Genomic DNA, 24642 nt, shown 5'->3' with positions numbered 1-24642 from the left:
GCTTTTTTATTTTATGTAAGCCTCTACAACTGTTTTTTACAACTTGTATTACTGTTCTACTTCAACAGTAATAATCTACACCCTATTCTACAATAATGTGAGGAAAAATATACACAAAAAATTGCTCACATATTCTGGCTGCAACTTTGAGGTTGTAAAAAAAATTTCCAATTGCCCTTCTCTCCATGATAACAAATTCTTCATATTCCCCATTTCTTTGTGCCAGTTACAAATGATCTCATCTTTGACTACGCTCAGGCAAGCATTTCACCTACTGTTTTATAAAATGTCTTTTACTTTAAAAATGTAAAAATAACATAACCATAACATACTAATTTATAGAATTATCCAAACATGGTGCAAATGCCATCTCTGGGTGGACTCAGTTCCTGAGAAAGCTGCTTTTGAGAGTACATTATGACTTTATTGCCTGGAAGTTTTTACATGCTGATTTTGAGTCACCATGAGAATACTTTCATAATTCTTTAAGTGATTACTTAACCCTTTAGCTTTCAGACAAAATTTTCTAAGATATCTATTTATACACTTGTGCTGGGAGGTACTAATAGGATTGATCAATCAAATCTGGTAAAAGCAAAAGATGGTATTAAATACCCTTCGGTCTGGCTAAGTGAGAGAGTTCCTAAGTGCTTATTTTTTTAGTGATAGCTCATGTAAGATGACATGACTTCTTGTCAGCACGACAAGACTGAACACAAGCAACGGAATCACCCAGAGCTTAACCACCAACGCAATAACTGCAGTAATGCCTTGCTACAGCCAATACGTGCCTGAAAACATGCAAAGGACTTCCGAGCACAGAGACTATGAGCAGACAGCAGGAAGAGAAATAGTTCATATCACATAGGGAAACAAGTGAAGAGTTTTGGCACTGAAGAATGCAGTTTCCAGAACCCAGCAAGGTGTAGGGCAGGCATGGCAGAGCGTGAACAGGCACCATCTGGAAATCCATGCACTCACAAACTCTGTGGGTTAGGCTCCCTAACCTTCTCATTTGACTTGAAGGTCAGGGAAAAAATTCATGAGCAGCAAAAGCAATGAGATCTGATTTCTTATAGAATTACGTGCCTTGTCCCTTAATTGTCTGCTGTCTACCTTCTCTATAAAACACCCACTGGACAAGGCTGTGGTTACTCATGTTTTTATCATCCATCACGGTATGAACAAAACACTTGGCTGTCTGGTTGCCACAGATCATCATCTGCAGTTCATATGCCTGCCTTTAACTCCGCAAGGGCGTTAATTTTGCTTTCCCCTCTATTCAACTACCTCAGGTTTTAGAAAACTTGCAGGAGCTTAATTATTTCCAAGATCACAATCCTCTGTGAAATGTGGTTCAAATTTGCTGTCAGGTTCAAAAATTACTTTGTAAGGATGGGGACCAAAAGATAGAGACCGTGTACTATAAATATTTTTTTTTCTTTAGAAATGGAATTTTATTTTATAATGGCAAACTGCAATAGTATATGCTTAAATCCTGCAGAAAGCTACAAACTCAACGGCTGAAAATAAAAGTAATGGATTAAAAATTGGGGGTGTATTATTCAACTGCAAAGTGACAACAATCCCTAATATGATCTGAAAAACAAATGTAATCCTAGAATGTAGCAGATGAGGAACTTCCAAAAGAGATGAAGACTAGTAATGCCATTGTAAAGGGTCTTGGTGAAATGTCTTTGGAATTAGTGTCAAATCTATTTAAGAAAAACAAGCTCAGGCTGGAACACAGGCAAGTAAAGGATACTAAGATGGTAAGAGAAATGAAGAACTTGCAGGCTGAGACTAGAGGAATTAAACTTGTTTAGCCTAGCAAAGTGAAGTCTAAGAGAAAATATTCTAATTCAGAAACTGGGTGTAAAATCTAAGGAGGAAAAGTAGCCGTGGAAAATAAGGCAAAGGACCAGTGTTGGTGCAAGAACAAATAGACACAAACTAGTCATACAAACTGAGGTTAGAAATTAAACCAGATGGTTTCTAGTCTTCAGAAGAGTTAGAGCAGTCGTCCTATGAGTACAGCTGAGCTACAAACTCAGTAGTCGCCCACCCTAAAGGAGAAAGGGCAAAGGCACCTCCAACCTCTAGACCGTCCACAGCCCTTCAGCTTCTAATGCCAGATCCCAGCAGCATTCCTCGCTGCTGGCTTGCAGGAACTGTTCTGCTGTTTCATTTTTTGACTTATCTGTCCCCACAAGAATTCCACCGGTAACTAAGCCTAAGCTAGTTAGCGAAGCCCCTTTTATGGAGCTTCATACTCTTTGGAGATGCATACTCTTTGAGGGCAAATCATGCCATTTATCTTCGCCACTGAAATATCTTTTCTTCTTGCTGTTCAGTGGAACAGAGTGATCTCATTTAGGAATTCTATTTCTTACTCCACCGACTTCTTGCTTAAAATACTCAGTTTTGTGTGAAAACTCACTGTCTTCACTCCCCACCACCCATGGTGGAGATAGATACTTTTACTCCCTTTCATATTTTGCTGTTTGCACCTTCTGCCCATCAAATTCAACTTTCAATGGTCATTATTTCAGCAAAAAGAAGAGATTTAATCCTTTCTGGAAATGCCTTCATAGATGGTATTCCTTAAAGAAAAGAAATCGCATTAAGTCTTTACCCAGGCTTTTTACTAAAAATGCTTTCATTTTCACCTCATCAAATGATTCAATTTCTATCTCCTCAAAGTTATGCAGTGAAACAAGAAAAGCCAATGCTATTCTTAAGTCATTAGTGTGCGGACTGCATGTACTTATCCGTAGTTACTGCTTGAAAATTTCAGTGAGTAAAAAGTATATGGACAATCATCTCAATGAAAAGAATGTATTAATCCCACACTGTTATTCTTTGAGATACATCCCACATACATTCCATGACCTTCCTCATCATTAGAGGTTTCTTACCCAGCTGAGCTCTGAGTTGGTAAAATAACTCTTGACTACATTAACTCTGTTGTTGGGACAGCTGGTTAGTTCTGTTGGGCTGTCCTTGAAAGGATCATTTTCGTAAGCCTTCGGAAGGACACATACGCTTGAAAGCTGAATGTAACTTCCTAACCCCAGCTAGTATGTGACATGTAACCATTCCTTCCTAGGTCAAATCTAAACCCATTTTTATCATTTGATGGGTATTTTGGCGGACACAGATAATGAAACTGGGCGTGATTCATGGGTGGGAAGGGAAGTCAGGGAAAAGAGTTCTTACCTGCCCAGTGGTACAAAAGAGGAGACAGGCAGGTGGGAGTGGAGTAGCAGGCAGCTTTGTAACTTAAAAATTTATCCAGAGTGATAGCTCGTTCACATCATGGACCAAGAACGTGACTGGGGAAATAATACTAACTTCCACTCTGTGTTTGGGGTAATTTATTTGCATGTTTATAGTGCTGTCTTGCCCTCATTATATAAAAGGACTTTATTCATTGGCACAGTCCATACATATTGTCTTTTACTTCTTTCAAGAAATACTAATTCCATATTACATTTTCTTTAACAACAAGCGTTTCAAGCATCAACTGTCACACTGCCTCAAGAACTAAAAGTGTCCAATGTTAACCTTATTAATTAAAGTTGTTTTCTTGTAATGACTGAAAGCTAGTCATTCAAGCTAAAGAGTATTCAGTGGTCTTCATTTAAACTGTGGTAGAAAGTAACTCTAATCAACTACATTCTACATTATTTAATACCACACCAAACGCATACAGCCCCTCTTACCTTCTCATGAGGAATGCCCTACCCCTTCAGCAGCAGCTTCCCTCCCTCCACAAGCCACCGCCAGCCACCATGCCCACACGAAAGTAGATTTAGATTAGATATTAGGAAGAAATTTTTCACTCTGAGGGTGGTGAGGCACTGGCACAGGTTGCCCAGGGAAGCTGTGGATGCCCCATCCCTGGAAGAGTTCAAGGCCAGGCTGGATGGGGCTTTGAGCAGCCTGGTCTAGTGGGAGGTGTCCCTGCCCATGGCAGGGGGGTTGGAACTACATGATCTTTAAGGTCCCTTCTAACCCGAACCATTCTATGATTCTATGCCTCCCGAGTAGCACCAACAGCCTCACGCCTCACCCCTCGGTTGGCTTCCAGCCTCCTTTCCCGAGCCAGAAACATGCGTTTTCCACGGCGCAAGCCCTGTTAAGGTGCCCCTACCTCAGCACCACCGGATTTTGAGGGACGCTGTGGGCTGGGGTTGCAGGAGCAGCCATTCCTCGCACTCATCCTCCTGCTCCCCGGGGCTCCCCTCAGGGTTTCGCGCTCCCGGGGCTTCCCTCAGGGTTTCGCGCTCCGGGGCACACCTCCGCGGCCGAGGAGGCGGCAGTCCGGCAGCAATGGCCCTGCCCTGCCGCCGGGCGCCGCTTGTGTTTACCCGCTTGCCCCGGTAACGGCTGCCGCCGGGCCCCGTCCCCATAGCAACGCCGCCGGCCTCGGCCACGGCCCGAGCGGCGATGGCGGGGTCCGGCGCGGCTTTCCCGGAGCAAGGTATGGGGGCGAGCGGTGAGGGGCGTCCATCCGCCCGGCTCCTTGGGGGGCTCCACGCTGCCGCCGGGCTCCAGGATCCCTCCCGCCTCCTACAGCAGCCCTCACCCCAGGCTCTACCCGCCCCGGGCACGCCGCGGAGCGCGGGTGGGCCGGCGCCATGGCGGGCGCCGCGGACTCTCCTCAGGGACGAGGCCTCCCCGCACCCGCCTCGCCTCGCCTCGGGGGCTCTCGGCCGTTCCAGGCTTCGCGAGCGGGTCTGACACCCCCTTTTTTTACCGCCATTTAAAGGAAACGTCTGGGGGTTGTCATCGTTGGGGCTTGCATGTGTCTGTCCCCTGCACATACGGTTTGTAACTGTGGCATCAACTTCACAAGGAGAACCTGAGAGCAAGCCTTTTGTTACAGCCATGAGAGACCTAACGCTGTCAGCTCCCTGAGTTTCTAACAGCAACAGGAATTAATTAATCAAGATGAAGAAAACAGTGTTTTCACCAGACTTCCCTATTTCTTTAAAAATATTTGTGAGTTCTCTTCTTCAATTCCCCCTTCCCTGCTTTGGGGAGTTAAAAGAATCTGGTCATGCCTAGATATGTTTATTTCAAACTATAGCATCCACAGTGTGTTGCATTTATAATTTGAGGGCTCAGTTTGGTCTTTCCCTGACTGTTTCTTTGCCAAGGTGTACATCTTTGATACTAGTTGAGACCATGGGAGCGGCATTGGCAAGAGCAGCTCAGTGGACTGCTGCTGGTTCTGGAACTGGCACACTCGAAATCACCCCTTTGAACGAATCTCTTTTAAATCAAATTATTAAGTTTGCGGAGGACTTCAGCACTAGACATCCTCAGGAAGCGGCGTTTGTCTTCAGAGAGCCCCTTGAGTGGAAAACGCAATTGGGCTGTTCAGTATTTGGAGAGGGTTATGACATTAAGTAAGTATGAATTGCAGTGTGTTTTGAAATGTTGAAGGTGAACTACAAAGCAAAGCTGTGTTCGTTTAGCATAAGGAAAGCTGTAGTGTATTTGGGAGGCTGAAATGAGTGACTTGAAAATTTTGAGTTAAAATTTGTAGGTTTTTTGAGAGGTTGAGATTATTTTGTCTTGGTTGTGATACGGACCTGTTTAGTTAGTGATTTATACAACTTGCACTGCCTATTCCTCTGACTTTTTACTACATGCCTTTAACGATGGTTAACTCTGAGATTTATGTTAATGTTAGGAGTGGCTCCTGTGTGGTGAGTTGACCTTGGCTGGCCACCAGGTGCCCACCAAGCCGCTCTATCACTCCCCCTTCTCAACTGGAGAGGGGGAGAAAAATACAACAACAGGCTCATGGGTTGAGATAAGGACAGAGAGATCACTCACATATTACTGTCATGGGCAAAACAGACGACTCATGGAAATAATTTATTGCCAATCAAAAGTCAGAATAGGATAGCAAGAAATAAAAACAAATCTTAAAACACCTTCCCCCCACCACTATCTTCTTCCCGAGCTCAAGTTCGCTCCCAGTTTTCTCTATCTCCTCCCCCTCGAGGGGCACAAGGGGAAGGGGAATGAGGGCTGCGGTCAGTTCAGTATGCGTTGTTTCTGATGCTTCTTCGTCCTCGCACGCTTCCCCTGCTCCAGCGTGGGGTCCCACCCACAGGAGACAATCCTCCACGAACTTCTTCAACATGAGTCCTTCCCACAGGCTGCAGTTCTTCATGAACTGCCCCAGCATGGGTCCTTTCCACGGGTTGCAGTCCTTCATGAACAGACTGCTCCAGCCTGGGTCCCCCATGGCGTCACAAGACCTGCCAGAAGATTTGCTCTAGTGTGGGCTCCTCCATAGGGTCACAGGTCCTGCCAGGAGCCTGCTCCAGCACGGGCTCTCCATGGAGTCACAGCCTCCTTTGGGCGCATCCATCTACTGGATAAATTGGTTTACTTTGGAAGTTTTCTGAAACAGTTTAAAGAAATTGTATATGTTTTATCATGTGAAGCTTGAATAACATTCAAGATTCTTCTCTAAAATTTGCTGTTTATTTAAGTTCTTATTTTAAAAAAGTATAATTTAATTTTTCTAGTGAAGCAACTGTTCAGTCTGAAGCCAAAGGCAAAGATGGCCAACCATTGCTTCTCCTCACGGCATCAACTCTCAGAGTTCGCAGTTTTGACCAGCTGTCCCGTTTGCTACAAATTGCTATGGAAAAAAAGTTAAAGGAAGCACAGGCATGCCTTGAAGGTTTCCTTTCTTCTTTTTTTTCATCTTTCCTCTCTCTTAAAAAGTATGTCTTTTCCTTCAGTTCATGTTTGTGAAATGTGAAGAAAGAAAGGCATGCCTTCATTTTAAGTATATGAGGTGGTGTTGATTCATGAAGGTGGCTAAAGCTGCTGATCCAGAACTTAATGAAGTTTCTATTTCTTCTTTGATTTTCACAGAAATCAATAACAGAGAAATCTGGAATAAAGTTAAAATAAAACTGTTGAATCTCCTGTACAAATTCATGTATGCTGAGTAATACCCCAGCTATTGTAACAGACAGTAGGTTTAGATTTCTGAAAAAGAATGTCTTATTGGAGGCTAATAGCAGTTTTTCCTATGTTTGTAGTTTAATCCTCTTTTAAAATGTTACATCCTTAAAAAAACAGCCAAAGAAAAACTTACATGCTTAAGACATTCTTTTTACATGGTTACAGTGAGCACTTCCAGGTCCGTCTCACAAAGGCTTTTAAAATATAGGTACAAGTACTTTTACTGTGTCTATTCAAGTCCTAGATTTTCAAGCTGACAAGAAGACCGTTGATATGCTAAGCTGGATATCCTCATCTCATTGGAGGCAGAAGAGATTAGTAATGTTCTTTGGTAATATTAGCAGAAATTACATCTGCGATACTAAAATATAAATGGTCATACTGGATCAAACTTCAGACCCATCTAATCCAGGGTCCAGTCATGGACAGCGATCAATCATGAATTATAGGGAAGAATAATATGGGCAGGGTATCGTGCAGAGGCATTCACAGATGTATAAGACTTCACTTGCAGGAACAAAGCAAAATGTTTATGTAAAACCCATTGACATGTAGTTATGTCACTGTTTACCAAAAAGAACAGCTGGCATAGCTGAGGAAATAATGGGGCCATTGGGAACGCTGCTAGAAAACTTTAAAGATGTTCTTTAACATTAAATCATATTTCCAAAATGATCAATTTTCACTGAGTTAAACCCATTGATTTCCTGTTTTGGTGATCAGCCAGGCATATTTTCTGGAAAGGGGGCTGTTGATAAAGGGAAGTAGTTAATATTCATCTCTGGATTGAATGAGTTTTAATTTTTGTTGTGAAAAGCAATTTTGTTTGTTATGAAAAATTTCTTTTTATTCTTAATGTTTTCATACTTTTAAAAGTGCATTTCAAATTACAACAGAGGGATATGAAAGAATGCATCATACAGTAATATTTGATGAATAACTATGAACATTATTAAAGTTCTTATTGTAAATTAATATATCAAAATTATTCGGCAGTTGAGATAAAAAGTGTTTGTCTTGCCTAATCATTTTTAACATGGTATCACATTATGTGATTCTGTTTCCTGTTTACAGCTAACAGAGATCCTATAGTGAAAATTCTCGGCCCTGAATATGGGACTGTTGAAGGAGATGATATGTCCATGTTGCATTTACTTGACAAAGTGAAAAAAGATGATGACCCTGAAACAGAGATGAAAATGAAAATCATTCTTCTTCTTCATCAGCTGGATTTGCAACTGCTTAATAGTTCTTTGAAACACATTTCACAGTAAGTGCTTTTCAAATGGAAGCTAAGCATGTCAGCCAGTGCATTTTTTTGTTTTATTGTTAAATCAGATTGGTTTCAACCCACAACATATGCTTTTGGTGTGACATAAAGAAATTTATTGAAATAACTTTCACTGTTCACTAAGTTATTGAAAAAACATTTTTTTCTGAAGATTTTGCTGTAGGTGTGGGTATGCAAGTGTGTGCCCGCGATTGTGGGGGTTTTATTGCATATGTTTTGCATTTTGGTAGCAAATTGAAGTCATTTGTACAAACAACTAAGTTACAGCTAAATATTTTCGAGGAAATGTTTATTTCTTCATGGAAGCATATTAAGTATTACATTGAGTCTGTTTCATAGTTACAAGGACTTCATACTAGCTACGGAAGTAAAATTTCACTAAACTAACAGATAATATTAAGAAAAACAATGGAAGATGACCCATTTCCAGATTTTTGTTGCTACTATTAAGACTCAACGTAAAAGAAAAAAATCATGTAATATTCTCTTTTCATTCCTCTGAGTACATCCTTTTGATGAATACATTTTAGACCATTTTCTATTAATTGCAGAGATGTAAGACTAAATCCAGCTGCTGTAAATAATGAAGTGAATCTTCTCAAGAATTTCTCTGGGAAAGGAGAAGATACAGTACTGGAATCACTGGAGTATACATCAGGTCTGATCTGATCATATCTGATGTTTATATATACGCTTATTAAAGTACTTGACTTCTGTGTGGAATTTGCTAAAATAATTTCAGTAATGACTTTCAAGTGTTTATTCCTACTTTAAGGTTATGACGTAAAATAAAATGTATTTTCATATATAGAATGCTGTTCTTCTTAAGCCTTTAGTTATAGAAGTAATCTCCAATCATATGAGTATCTTAGTGGAAGCAGAGGAAGTAAACTGACTGCCTGATCCTGAAAAGTACTAAGCAGTGTGCAGTTCTTAGTTAGATCAGGCTCCGGGTCACAGAACTTTGCATGGTTAATTCCTGAGTATGAATTCTTGAGAGTAAGGTATTGTTTTGGGAATTTTATTTGTATACATGTTATATTAATCATCAAGAAAAACTATTAAAAAATACTTTAAAACTGGATGAAAACACTAATGCTAATTGGTTACAGATTACACGTTCTCTAATGGATGCCGAGCTCCTCCCTGGAGACAAGTGCATGGAGAAATTTGTTACTTAGTCATCAAACCACATGACACTGATCCTTTGTATATCACTTGCAGCACAGCAGGAGTGTTTTTAAATGGAGTAAGTAATAATAAAGGATTCCATGGAGTAATGAATATTTTTATGTGCTAAAATAAAAAATCATCAGGTTTAGAGTAGTGGTGTTGAGGCTGTAAAACCTGCAGAGTTAGTTTATTGGTAGAGAAGGAGAAGACACAGTAATAAACGTATGCTAGTTTTCCCATATGTTTTGAGTGCTTTTTCTATAAGTTTTATACTAGGAGTGTATTTTGCTAGCAGTGTTTGTTTAGTCTTTAAATGTGCCCTAACAGTCCTTCACATTATTCCTGTTTAAGGGTACTGTGAGACTAGGTGCCTCTCCAGTGCCTCATTGCTCTTGATCTGAAGTTAATATTATTGTGTGCGGCTAATAAAGCTTCCTTTCGTCTTTTTATAAATGATAAACAGTTTTTTCTCCTTTCAGTGGAAGCTTTTTAGAAATTATTTATCTCTTCTCTTCTACTTTTCATTTTGGTTACCTCTTTGCTTACAGATAGGTTTTATTTAGGTATGATGGTCCCTTATGTGTGTTAAGCAGTGGCCAGAGCTCTTGCATTCATTTTGAAGGGAGGCTGATGTCGGTCAGGCATAACTCCACAAATTGGTTTCCTAACAGTTAAAAAATCCAGGGAAATTTTGACTTAGCTTAGGCTAGTAAGGTCACATTGTCTTCTGATCCTTTTAGACGTCTGCCATAGTACACTGGAAGCTCACACTTACTTGGTAGTTTGTCATAAGCCATAAATTCTTTTCAGTGGATCTTTTCAGTGGAACTACACGCAATCAACTTATAGTAATTATTTGCAGAATTCTATGTAAGATCTTGATTATCTGTTGGGATCTATGGAGATGATCCATGCATCTTTACAAAGCATTATTGAAGTTTGATGAACTCTGCTGAGCATGAGACTTTTGTACCTATTACATTACATTATGACCTCTGTGCTCTTTAGCAGTATTTTATAATTCAGATTAAATTATCTGCGTGAGGCAATACTATTAATAATTTTAGATTTATTCTTTTTTTAAGGGTCAGCTAAAGGGTAAAGATGACATTGACTATGAAAGAAAAAGTGATGTATATAAAGACATTGTCACATTTTTAAGGGAGAGATCACCTAGATTTGTAGAAAATATGGCTAAACAGGTATGTATTTACTGATACTGGTATATATTTGTAGAAGCATACATTGTACATTGGTAAGAATTACATTATAAATCTGACTGAATGTTTATGTCCTTTATCAAAGATAAATCTGTGATTAAATGAATTTAAAGACTCTGAAATGCATTTATTATTTTTCTTTGAATTTGTTTCATTTCCTACTAAATATGTTCCCTTTTGTAAATAACAAATAATACACTATGTCACGTATTGTTCTATCATACCTTATCATGAGGTTTGATCCAACATGGGAGGTCAGCTTCTAATTTTGCATAAAAAGTTCTCCTTGTCCTTTGGTGTTATTCTTTATGGAGCACTGGAAATGTTAAAGCAGGAAAATATGATATCCTTACAGAAAAGGTCAACTTTTTATGACACTATTTTTCTGTGAACAAAACCACTTAAATTTTTATCTTCATTCTTTGTAACCCAAATAGAAACAACGGCCCAACTTTTTTACAAGAACTGCCTGATTTAAATATCAGAGCTGAGAGTTAAGCATCCAGCTTACGCACTGTGTGTTGCTTTAGCCACTGTAAAATGCAAGTGGTTTGGATTTTATTTAGAGTTCTGTATTAGCTAGAATCACACAGCACCACTCCAATTCTATTTGTTTCATCATTCCTGATAAAAACTCTTTTTTCAGATTTCTAGTGTGGTTATAACAGATTAATAACGTGGTGGTAAATTTCATTACAAGCTAAAACCTGTCAAAAGTTTTATTGTGGTTATTTATATGCAACTTTAATTATTGCAAGAAGGAAATCATTAACAGGGAAATTTTCTTATCCTTTAGTTCTGATTTTCTGGGATGTAGGGCTGATATTTATGGTTTTTTGAGATACAGATATTTGACAGTTCTGAAAGAACAGAGTATTTCAAGATGTACGAAAATACAGTAGCTTATATCAACAGTAATGGTATTAAATTTGAAGTTGTTTTGTTTGAAAGTGCAATAAGTTCCAAAATGTGTTTTATTTATCCCATAGGTAAGTATTTTTTTAATATGGTATCTACATATTGGTTTACATTTCATAAGTGTGACAATATATGAATCTTTTAGACATAATTACTGGTTTAAAGTATTTTGGAAGTGATTTGGCTTCATTTGATGGTCATGAAAGGGAAAATATAGTAATATTTTAATAATTTTTACATGTCTATTCCTAAATGTTAATATAGATTAATGTTAATATTGATAATAGAGATAATAGACCTTTCTTTACTGGTTTTCTGCTCTTGTAAAGATACTGTAGCTATTGAAGAAATGTGTACCCTTATTAAATAAGAGTAAATAAAGGGAATTTATCCTATTTTCCTTCAATTGTCATAGAAATCACTTCATATTCCCTGACTGTGTAAATAAGTTTATGCTGAAGTGTATAAATTATACCATTTTAATGGCTTAGGAATATCATATCATATTGCCTTGCTGAAGACTAGAATTTAAACAAGTTAGTACTGTAGAGCTGCAGAGTATATGTATTGGAGGGAAAATCTTCTCTACTCTAGAACTCTGAAAAACAGAGAAAAGCTGTATTTCCAAGGTTGACTACATTAAATAAATTATGAGTGGAAATAGTTTTGATTTATTTTCTGAGGAGAGGAGAGCTTCAAAAAGCTTGTTACTTACACATATATTACAAACCCAATTAACTTTTATAATATCTTCTTGGCTTTGTTTAAGCTAACATTTAGAATTGCTGTGTTGGCATATAGTGCTGTAGGAAACATACTTTTTAACATGTGCTTAGCTGGTCAAGCTGCAGCATCAGTTCCCCTGTGATTTGTCTAGTTTATCATGTATTAAATTGTCTTGTCTAGAATACGTTTTCAGAATGAGAGAATTAGCATGAGTTAGTTTATGATGAGACAGTTGGGTCAGCAAGTCTGGAACAGCCGATTCACATCAGGGACTAGTCAGAAACAGACCGTACTGTGACAGTCTCCTTAAAACTGCCTTGAATCAGATACGTAAAGGAATGTCTTCACCTAGCTGGCAGTGACAGCTGCAATAATAATAATAAGTAATGATCGTATGCTGTCTTCCTGTAAAAATTGAATATGTTCCAATAGAGAATAAGAGTTGACAAGACTCCTTTCTGTACTGGATATTTTTGATCAGCCATGGTACTAGACACAGACAGCTGAAGGACTGGTAGGTGCCACTCATCTCCATTTTTGTATGTGATTTGTTCAACAGTGTTTTGTCCTGAGAGACAGAAGATGAAAAAACTGAAATGGAATGTGTTTATATTAATATTAATTCTAAGCTATGTCAAATTAAATTACTTGGAACTGAAGTCTAGCAGTTTATCATAGCCTACTTTCAGGTTTATGTTCATTTTTTTTGTGGGAAATTTTTGTAAATTCTTTATGCAGGGAAATAGTTTTTATATAAGTGATGCATTGAAAGCAGAATGACTGACTTTGCAATTCTAGATCTTAAAACTCATTTAGAATTAGGTTCTATAAAAGTGCTTGTGTCACGAATTATTTAAGACATTAGAAATTAAACAACACCCAACACTCAAATATGTTCAGGAAGTTCCAAATTTAGCTAGTTCATTTATTTCAAAAACTTTAATTTGCACACAGTAACAGCTACTTTCCAGATTAATGTTTCAATCTTTCATTCTTTTAAAGGCAATCTAATTTTATCCTTAATACATACAATTTTCAACCACAGCATCCTGAATTGTGCTTATAACTTATTGTTTTAATATGCATTATTCATATAGCAATATGACTGACAAACCATGCCTCCTTCTTTTATTAGGAATACTTTTTTTTTAAAGAACCAACATATGAGAAGAATTATCAGCGTATGGAAGTAGTTGATTCTAAGGTCTCTGGCCAGTCCCAGAACCCTTATGATTTTACAGAAAAGAATGTATGTGAGAAAGTGAAAAGTTCTACAGCAAGACGGAGAACCATTGACAAGAAGAAATTAGAACCATCTATGAAATGGAAAAATACTGGACTTTCTGCATCCCACAGATAAGTAGTTATCTTCATAATTCAATTTTCCTATAGAACTCTCTAAATTGTGCTAATGATCGGGCTGCATGTTGTAGGTTTGCGTTATTATCTTAAGTTAGGAGCAATAAAACAAAATTTACTACATGTTAATTTCTAAGAAGACAGCACAGTCTACCAAAGAGACTTCTCAGTTTTCTTCTATAATGCAACAACTTTCATGATGATTTCCACAGCAAGGCAGAGAAATATCTTACAACCATCTGCAGTGCTGGTCCTCCAGGACTGTGGCATTCTCATATTTTTGGTGTAAAATGCCCTTTAAAGCAAGACAGAGTAGCCAATCTAATCTAAACCACACTTTCTGATGGAGGTAAAAGAGATCCAGGATGGAAAATCAGGATGACTCTTACTTACGCTCCCAGTTTTTAATGATTTCATATTATAGGAGCCACTTTTCTAGCTCTGCGTAGGAACAGCCTTCACTAATGAGATTATCTCAACGTTTGGACACCCAAAAATAGAGTATACATATACTGGATATTGTTGGATTTGTCTTTTGAAATCGGAACTCTGTTCTGATTTCATGTTTCCTGATTTTGTGTTAATGAGTAAGAGTGTCTGAAGGAAAGACTTTGATTGCCATCCTACAGAAAAATGTCAGTATCTTCTCAAGTCTGCCAATTTGACTTGTTGCAAGAAACATTCAAGAGATTTTGGATGTGACCTACAGTCATCACTTAAAAAAATGTGGTTTTCCACATGCAAGAAGTTATATTTTTCCACAGTCACTGTTAAGAGTCTAGATGTAGTGAAATTACTTTTAATCATGAGTAGTATTCTCTTTTATTGTTGTGACTGTGATGGTATGATCGGCCCAGGCTTGAAAGGACATTTTGTTTTCACAACATTGTAAATTAGGGACAAAAAAGCACCAGAGATTGTGCCCAGCTAGGCCTAGAAGTCTTCTTGGAATACGAGGGAAGCAAGATATATTGTATTCAGCATGATCAAAGCTATGAACAGCTTAGTGGAAGTACTAGGCAGACCAGAACTCTTCTGCCTGGAAAAAAGATGACTGAAGGACAATAAGATAGATAGATACAAAAAATCATGACTGGAGACGGTAAATAGGGAACAGATAGTCACTGTCCGTTCTCATACAAGAATAAAGGGCATTAAATGAAAAGAGCCAGTGAAACCAGTTCAGAACAAAGGGAGAGACTTCTTCATACAACACATGGCTAAGCTTTAAAATTCTTTGCTGCAGGATGGTAGAGGCCATTTGTTTATGTGAGTTCAAAAAGCAACCAGAGACATTCATGGAAGAAAAATCCATCCAAAACTGCTAATACAAGGATGATCAGGAGTTCCCTAATTCACAACTTGCTGAGGAATATTCTGGAAAAAGTAATTTCTGTGTTCTTCCATTGTTCTTCTACTGTTACCTAGATAGCTGCTATTGGTCATGGTTGGAGATGGTATCCCAGGATAAACAGACCTGTGGTCTGTCTGCATATACTCATTCTTTGTTCTTGTATCATATACAGGTCAGCATAATATAGTTGTTCTGATATTCCACTATTTTATTAAAGCAAACATAGTCACTTAAGACACAGCATACTTTCTGTTTAATAAGTTTATGTTGTAGGTTTATAGACTCATATGTACTGACATAGTGCTTGTCCAACCATAGCTTTTTGATTCTATCTATATAGATAATCTTTTTTTTTTTAAATTAAAACAAATATTTTAGTGACAAGGCTGAAAAAAAACATGCTGAAGAAGAAGAGAGAAGCAGTACTGTGTCTCGGAAAATCAAAAAGCCAGCCAGTGGCGTTTCTTCTGAATCTGTTAAAATACAACCAGCTTCAAAATGGTATGGGTTACATATTTTTCTTCCTTCAATTCTTTTATTTTTATTTTCCATATCTACAGTAATTGTTACCATACTTAGTATTTGGCAATGTCAGTTATATTTTTCTAATTCTGTTATTAGGCAGTGTTGTCATACCTGTTTAAAATGTGCTTGTTCATATTAGTTTATAGCTGTTTAAAATTGGTGATGCTGTTTATTTATTTTTAGTAAAACATCAGGCAGGTTTGAAGATGTTAGTGAAAGTTCCTCAGAGACTGAGGAAGATGAAGAACAGCCTGTACGTCGTCAGGAAGGAAACACCGATTTGCCATCAGAATATTGGGGAATTCAGAAACTTGCAAAATATTTAAAGGTAAATAAGAAGCATTGATAAATTTTCTTAAAAATAGCACTACTCTTTACCTTCTACATCTGAGGACACCAGACCAGCTCCTCACCTTTCCACCTTCCATATATTTTAGAATAGCCTTGCTATGTAGTATGTTCAAATCCTGGAACTGTGGACTTTCCTATCACACACCCATTTCTCCTGCATTTTTTTTTATCTGCTATTTTTGGCTTATATAGACCCTTAGATTAAACCATCTGTTCAGTGTTATTTAAAACTTAAGATGGTATAATTTCTTTATTAATTATTTGGTTTCTGGTTTGCTTTTTGGGTGAAACTTTCCAAGATATTTCTTTATGTGGATAGTAACTTTCAAGAGTTTTTATTAAAACTGAATACTTGCCTAAAGTCTTTCATCAACTATGATTAATGCATAACTGAAGTAATTCTAACATGGTCTTGTGTCTGGATAGATGCTGTTAGTGGACAAGAAAATGTATGATAAACAGGCATCCTCTAAAACAAAAAAAAAGGATTTTTTACACAGACTTGTTGAAAATGTTTTGGAACCTATAAATATAGATGTTTAGAATTCTGTGTATGTCTGAAACACGTGAAAAAACCAACAACCCTCTACTATTCTGGAAAACTCTAAAACTAATTATGTTTTTCCCTCAGGAGAAATTCCTTTACAAGTTTGTACTGGAATTTATGTACTGTAAGTTACTAATAAAAGTACTGGTTTATTTGTTTTTTTGAATACAGCTACAGAGTATACACATCCGACCAATAAAATGATGGTGCTGGCATTTGGTACAGCAGAAATACTTCTGAAGAATAAGCAAAGCTTTGGCTTCTTCCAGCCCTTTAACCATTGTAGAAGATTAACTTAGTCTTTTAAACAGTTTTCAGTGCACTCACACTGCTTGTTCTCAGTTTGTGTATGTGGGACCTATGCTACGGTTGTAGCCCAGGAGACACAGAAAAGCGTAGATAATACAAGTCTCTCTACAGTTCTCTTTGCCTTATATTTTCTAGGTTGGACCTCTATATTATTGTCATTTTGGCTCTGCTAAAATAACCCTTTGCAAGTGTAATTCAGCATGTAACTTGCTCATCTATAAGCTAATGGTAAACACACTATATATATACATTTTGCATGATACAATTGTTTCTATTTGCATAGAACTACAGTTCAAGGTGTTGTTTTCAAATCTTTCAATCTACTAATAGCTTGCTTCTGTCTGTCTTATGGACCACCTTTTTGTACTTTTCTGAGAGCTCAGAGAAGTAATTTTTCAATGAAGACACAGGGTTCTCCTGGAGAGGATACTTGAAATTCATTACTGTTGATGAACTCCCAGAAATCTTTTCATTGGCCTGTCTATGGACCACCCTCTTTACTGGCAAGGCTCTTCCCTCCTGGTTACATAATTCTCAAACTCCCTTTCCTCTCTCGATCCTTCATTTAGTCATGTTTAGATTTTAGTATTGGACTTGACTGAATACTAAAGCATATCTAGACTTGCATGAAGCCATTCTGAATGAAGAGTGAGAATGGCAAACAGGAAAATATATTTTTCATGCTCCTTTGTTTTAGAAATGAGTATATTTTGTTCCAGCTGTCAACAAGCAAAATTACGTAATGGCTTAGAACTAGAAAAAGAAAGCATTTTTGATCAAATCGTGCGTACCTATTCAGAAGTGTTTATAATACAAAATTCTATCATATGAAGTTTTGCTATGAAAATTCAAATGTATCCTTTTTTATGTATTCATGCACACCGGGGTCTTCCTATAGTTCTTTAAATTAGGTATAAATTAAACAAAGTACTTGAAGATATACTTAAAATAGCTCTCTGTTGATTCTTAGCTACGTAAAGCAAGAAATCCCTAGTGTCAGATAAAGCTGAAAAGAGATGCCTCAGTGCCATACCACAGACAGTGGTTGAAATTTTTATTGATGGAGTGCTACTTTAGCTTGCACATGGAATTCATTTTAATTCAAGTATAAATACTGCACTTCTGGCCAGACTTAGGAGATTTTTTGGCATTCTTGTTGTTCATGTAGGCAAGTGTTCATGACACATGCAACATAAGAGAAGATAAATTTATGACTGCAATATTTAAGTATCTACAAGCATATTTATATAGAAGCACAAATTTCAGAGGGCTTGTGTGTCTTCGAAGGTTGCATACACTGTTTGCACATTTTAAAAATTTAATAAAATGCCTTAAATAATAGTAGTTTGAGATACCAAGTTAGGAAATACAGTAATTTGTAGGTACAACCATTTCCTGAATGTCTGCTAAAGTAAATGTGAATCACAGTTCAGGAAGACTCTATAAAAGATCAATTTGCAAATACAAAACTTCCACAAAACCTGAAAGATACCTAGTTTTTATTCCAATGTTAGATTGTCATTAAAACTTTAGAGAGTGGTTGCTTCCCGTATAAAGCAAACTTGCCAGTTCCTGTGAGTTATTCCTGTAGGCTGTGCTTTGTATGCCTCTTCATGGAGAGAAAATTCCAGTGCAGGGGAAATTCCCTTCTGACTTTTTGCCCTTCTCCATTCCCCCTCCTTTCTGGGAAAGAGCAACCATGTTGGAATTGCTCCACTGGGAAGCAGCTGCTTCTGTGGTCTGGCTCCTTGTCCTACCTTCAAGCTTCCCAGGGCTGTGAAACAGAAGATAGAGCATGTGTGCTCTTGCCATGTCTCCTCATCAACTTAAGAATGGGCAGCAAAGATAGATCAGTGAGCTTGGTGATGGCATTGTGTTAGGCATCTTTTGGGGCTAGAGTAGATAAAATTGTAATCAGTCGCTCTGTTGATGTTTGTAATAGTGAGATTCACTACAGAGAGCCTGCCTCAGACTTCACATTATTTATTAAAGTGGTGCTTCTGAAGTATCCAATTTCTAGGGGAAGGACTATATTTTACATTTGAAAATATTTAGGAATAGGGTGAAGGGGTCACATTTTACTTTTTTCGATCTTTTTACTCGAAATGGGGAACATCAGGTAGAAATGCAGAATCTTTACAACAGATCTAGGACTGTTCACTGAAAAAAATATAAAAAGAAAATAAAGGTGATAGCTGGGCACAATGCTTTGTGCTGCCTGCTGTTGAGCACTGATTATTGCCAGTTTTAAGATAAAATTGAGATGTTAAGAGATGAATTGGCGCCCAGAATAACTCCAATCTCCAGAATAAGCTTTAATCCCTTAAACCCTTGTGCTGTTCTGTTTTGGTTCCCTATAAGGGTGTGATTTATATATACACCTATGCCAGGGTGAGCTCTGGATAGAGTTCTGCAGGACCATGTCAGTTACAGAATTCTTCCTTCAGTTTCTTACCTGGAAAGTCATTCTACTTTTGGCTATGTTTGAGGGGTATACTAGTGAAACCAGTCAATTCTCACACCTCATGTAAAGTATCCACTAATTTCATATCTGTTTTGAATTACATCAGTTCAAATAACCTCATTCCCAGAACAGCATTGTGTTTCTTTTCTATTTTGGAAACATAGGTGGACAAACCTGCTGTCTCTCCCCGGCTGTTTGCATCTTGTGCCAGGTCCAGGAGCTGGAGAAAAGCTATGGTGCCACTCAGGAGCTAGGGAGGACGTGCCCCAAACACAGGTCCCAGGTGCCTGTGTGTGCTGGTGCTGCATTGCAGTGGATGGCTGGCAAGGGAGGGTATCTGTCACGTGACTCGGTGAAATCTTGTTGACTGGACAAGGCAAAGGTTGAAAGAACTATGGGATACACTGGGTATTTTCAGGTCAGCTCCACAGCTGCATTTTGGCAGGACCTTTGGAAGAGTGTTGTGTTCAAGCAACATTTCTGTAGCTGGCAGGAGGCCCCTCTGTATTGGGCTTATATTACATAAAGATGGCAAGCAGACCAGGGAGGCAGAAATGTACAGGAATATTCCTTCTGCCCTTTGCCTCTTCCCTTTTCTTCCTCTCCAGCTCCCTCTAAAAATCCTCACTTATTTCTAGGCAATTGGGTCAAGGAAATGGAAGTCTTAAGAGATCAAAGCTATAGGTTTGCTTCTTACAGTGTGTGTGTTGCAGTGAGTATTGGCTGGGCAAGATCTACTGCCCAATCACTTATGCTTCCCCTTTGCAGTGTGAGCAGAGCTGAGCCAGGAGGATGTAGTGTGGCTGCTGCACCACAGGCAGAGTTTATTTCCTCTTCTCAGGAAGCTCAAATATATCAGATAGGGAAATGTAGCTGTGTGTTGGCTTGCAGGAAGAAATAGTGGATCCCCAGCTGAGCTCTTTGTACATGGTGGGCACTAGTATTCTTGGGGAAGAAAGATACAGTTTAGAAATGCAGAAAGTCAAATAGACACTGAAAAGATGCAGGGAGGCTCTGCCAGGAGCTGAGATGCAGGATCTGAAATAAATGGTATGGGATAGTTTTATTCCCCAGGAAAAGACAAGGAGACATCTGGAGGTTGGAATTTAAGGGCTTGAGGCAAACCAGGGTGTAGGAAATCCACGTATGCATGAAAGATAGGAATGTGGACAAGGAAGATCCAAACTATTACAGAAACAGGGAGCCTGTTTCAGAACATTTGAGGACCAAATCTTAAATGGCAGCTGCATGTGTGCATGCATGCATGCATGCTGCATGCATGTCTTTTGTAGTGTATAAACAAGGTATGCAATGTGACATTTCTCTCCTTGTAGGGGAAGAAAGAGGGAGTCAAAAACTGCTTGCACGCTTCCCTACTGTGCCTTAACATAAAGGCAGTCACACTTTGTCTCTAAGATGAAACTTGTCATATCTGTGGTCTAAGATTTTAGATATCTGAAAAATAGATATCTTCCTCATAAAACTTTGCAATAGAAAACATCCAGCCTTTCAAAATAAATTATTACTTTTTTGTGCAAATGAAAATTGTGTAGCAGTCTCAACCCTCCTGTGGTCTAACAGGTGTGTATACAGCAACTCTTTTATATGAACGAATTATAATTCACGGCATTTGCGAAGACATTGATATGGCTTCTAGATTTTTCTCAAAACTTGCATGAAATAGAGGATAGACACACTATTTTTTAACTGCATAATGGAAAACTGTGGCTTTCTTAAGTTACAACTGTATTGGAAGCGTTCCAAATTGTTAAGATTACACTAGTACTCATTATAAAAGTTTAAATCTGTTTCATAAACTATGCATTGATTAAGAAATCAATCGTATTTTGGGATTAGCAAAAAAGTTATTTTGTTTTATTCTAAAATACAGGACCTCAAAAGAGACACGAACATATTAGCCTAAGGAATAAAGTGTGTCTTTTAGTACTAATTCATTTAAAATGAAACTACACAAAAAGTAATTTGAAATTTTGTGAGACAAGAAAATATAGTATTAGTGGTACAGTGTACCCACTAAAGTACCAATTGTTTGTTTACTTATTTTACACATTGTAATAATGCTCAAAAGTTTTGTGGTAGTCATAGGAAAAGTCTAAAATCTCTGGTATTTATGGATATCCCTGAACAACAAACTGCACAGAGAACTGCAGATAAAAATTCTGAGGAACTACCTCTCAGTTTCTTGACTCTGCTTCCATTTTCCCAGGAAGAATTACTGGTAGATAGAACTTTACAATTGTAGTTGGATACTTAAAAGTTTAACGTAGAAGTTATGAATTTGGTCAGATATGTAACAAACTTGGAAATTATTTTGTGTGCAAAATTATTAAAGAAATTTATCTGTAATCTTGAAATCTGGCCCTAGATGTGGAATAGAAGCAAATATTAGGATCTAATGGCAGGAGCAAAAATATTTAATCTGTGTAGGAAATATATTGCACATTATATTATTTTTTCTGCAATCTGTGGATAAGAGTTAACTCTTTTTTCTTTATAATATCACATTATCAAGATGTGCATGAGATTATATTTTAGCTATTAAATACAAAATAAGCATATATAAGTGCATATAAAATATTTTTGTATATAAAATAATTTTCTCACTGTGTTTTCAGGACTGACCAACTTCGCAGATAATTTGGCTAACCTTATTAGTAGTGTCTAACAATAAATCTTTTCCCTTATGAAAGTATATGGTGGGGTAATATGAGGGAGCTTATTACAGTTGAATTGAAAGATCAAGATGAAAAATAAATTTTGCTGTAGTTTGGCTAAGTGGTAGACTGTTATTTTTCAGAAAATACCAAATGCATGAGACATAATCATATGCCACCTGCTAGTGTTTCTAGGCATGTGTTTGGCTAACCTGTCAGCCTTAGCAAATAATCTCTTTATTATCACACTCTTCTCCACTGTTCATGAACATCTCCTGTTCCCATCTTCCAGTATTAGCCAAGTGGGGTTTGTTTTTTTTTTTTAATTTCAGTCAAGAATGTGATTACTGAAAAAAAGGGGATAAAAATATGGAAAAACTGCATTGCATAGTTAAGATATGTATTTTTTTAGCAACCTAGCCAGTGCTGATCATGAAAAAGAAATCTTTTTATGATAAATTTACTGGGTAGGAAATATTGGCAAACGGTGAACTTGCAAATTATTATTATAATTGGCAACTCTGAAGCACTTGCATAGCTCTCTCCTCAAAATACTGTACAAACAATCATTCCTCATCACAAGAGACATGTAAAATTCATAACAGCCCATTGATTTTTGACCATTAACACCAACTCTGATGAATTTCTGTGTAGTGCAGGTTTAATTAATGTTCTGAGGGTCACCCATTCCAGAGTTTCATACCTGATTAGATGAAAGACAAGATAGAAATAAAGGAAAAAAAGGCAAAAAAAGAGTGGAATTCAGGAAAAAATGAGAAAGAAGAGGTGGTATGTCAAAAATTAAGGGCTGAGGAAAAGAATGTAAAATAAGTGATGTTTGATTCTCCTCTTTCTGCAGGATTGTATTCTATTGTAAAAGCAGGTAATGAAATTAATGAGCTACGGTTTTGACACCATAGCTACCGTGCTTCTAAAATAATTGTAAATTGACACAGCTGTCTCCATCTGACTTACAGCTTTATAATCATGAAGTAGATAATCAAATTGGCTTTCCTAAAGAATTAGAACATAATTGTGTCTTAAAGCTACCAAGAATTTTAAGAAGTGTGAACAGCATTCTTCATTGGTTTTAAGTGTTCCACATTGCATCTAGGCTTGATTTAATCACAGCTTACTATACACACAGTTATTTCAGGAGCCTGTGCTTTATCCATATCTTCATCTGTATTTGTTTTTTCTGTGCTCTCACTAAGCTCAGTTTTAAAGTTTGTTTTATTTCTCCAAAGAAAATTTTTCTCTTAGTTTTTCATAGACTGTTGGTATCATTTTGTTTTTCTTGAAAAATCTTGTTTGGCTGGTTTCAAATCACACTGTCTTTTTTGCCTGCTCAGTGCTTATGAAATTTCAGCAGCTTGCTAGGTCTCCAGTATAGTCTGCACAGGCACAGGTCCTTCCTAGTTCAACCTCATTAAATTTTCTCCACAGATTCACTTCCACTGGTTTCCCAAATGAGTTGGATCCATAAAAGTAAAATAGCTGTAATAACATTAAAGCTTTTATTCTTTTTGTGAGCCAAGTGCTAGGCAAAATCAAAATTGCTTAGGCAGGCCTGACACTGTCAAACAAGGTCAGTAGTACATCTGTATTACAGGCGGCATATGTCAGATCTCCAAGGCTGTAGTCAGGATTTACAAGTATCAATGTTAAATTAAAAAATTAGCAGTGCTGTTTGTCTAGGTTGGTTTTTTTTAGAAAATTTAATCCTAGACCCTTTTCTCTTTCTCATTCAATCCTCATTTCCTGCTAATTTCTTCATGTTCTTTTAAAAATATATATATGCTTTATTTTCCACAGATGAAATGGACAAAGGAAAAGGAGGGGGCCGTATCCTTGTTCAAGTGCCAAGACATAAAAGGCAATACCTTGATTGGGATTCATCTCACTTAGCTCTAAATGTAAACAGAGTAGGTGTTTGTAGCTGAGCTGGGCATTCAAGGCTACCTTTACGATCAGTGGAAAAAATAAGTACTTTTAGGATGTGATTCATCTGATATTTTAAGCATCTAATTCAGAGTGAGATGGATCACGTTTTCAGCTTCATTGTTGACTTGATCTCAATTAACAGGAATGTAGGATGGCTATAGATGACTCGATCTTAATTATCAGAAATGTAGGATGGCTGTAGATAAGTGGATTTAGACAGATGATTCCCATCCCCACAGTCTTCTGCGTTTGAAATCATAAGTGAGTGTAATGTGATGTAATCTTCTAGGCTTACTCTTATTCCAGATTCTTTATGGAAATAGGGGTTTGCATGCTTTCTGGCCTTTTTTCCTTGCAGTACTTTGTGAAGATCAGCGTTTTTGGTAACAGCGTTAGAAACTAATTGGCAGTCCTCAGTTAATGGGAGAATTAATTGATCGGCATCTGCTAGATATCTATGCTCTAACTTGGGCGTAGACAGCTTAGTGACTGTGCTTGAGATTTGTTTACATAGACAAGAGGCATGTATGTGTTCAGCATCCTATAGGTTTGTCTTGCTTCTAGTTCTTCATAAGGGTTTCAGTAGACCAGGCCTCCTGTCTTTGCACAGCTCTTTACCTTCTTATCACCATACGTTGCATTGTCTTTGGAGCTCTTCAGGGAGCGGGCTGCAAAGTATCCTCACATTTTTAGGATGATTCTTCTGACGTTATGTTGGTCAACAAAGAGAGTGGCTATCTGGATTCTGGAGAAAAGCATGAGTAAATAAAGATCTGGAAGGAAT

At 37.6% G+C, this 24642-nt stretch overlaps 1 protein-coding gene across 2 annotated transcripts in view; it reads left to right on the top strand.

Moving 5' to 3' along the window:
• The first annotated feature begins 5193 nt into the window (after positions 1 to 5193).
• The window catches only part of ODAD2 (outer dynein arm docking complex subunit 2), an 87255-nt gene continuing 67806 nt past the window's right edge, over positions 5194 to 24642 (top strand). Inside the window, exons 1-9 of one of the 2 annotated variants that reach the window (XM_054193330.1) lie at positions 5194 to 5417; positions 6555 to 6712; positions 8077 to 8272; positions 8845 to 8951; positions 9406 to 9542; positions 10552 to 10668; positions 13466 to 13683; positions 15419 to 15544; positions 15752 to 15896. In XM_054193330.1, the coding sequence (XP_054049305.1) occupies positions 5194 to 5417; positions 6555 to 6712; positions 8077 to 8272; positions 8845 to 8951; positions 9406 to 9542; positions 10552 to 10668; positions 13466 to 13683; positions 15419 to 15544; positions 15752 to 15896 (1428 nt within the window). Of the gene's footprint in view, positions 5418 to 6554; positions 6713 to 8076; positions 8273 to 8844; positions 8952 to 9405; positions 9543 to 10551; positions 10669 to 13465; positions 13687 to 15412; positions 15545 to 15751; positions 15897 to 24642 lie in introns of both variants that reach the window. The other variant, XM_054193329.1, reaches the window with a different exon arrangement.

The sequence above is a fragment of the Rissa tridactyla genome, chromosome 2 (assembly GCF_028500815.1).
Source record: "Rissa tridactyla isolate bRisTri1 chromosome 2, bRisTri1.patW.cur.20221130, whole genome shotgun sequence".
In the NCBI taxonomy this organism is placed as follows: Eukaryota; Metazoa; Chordata; class Aves; order Charadriiformes; family Laridae; genus Rissa; species Rissa tridactyla.
This window is presented reverse-complemented; position numbering and strand designations above follow the sequence as displayed.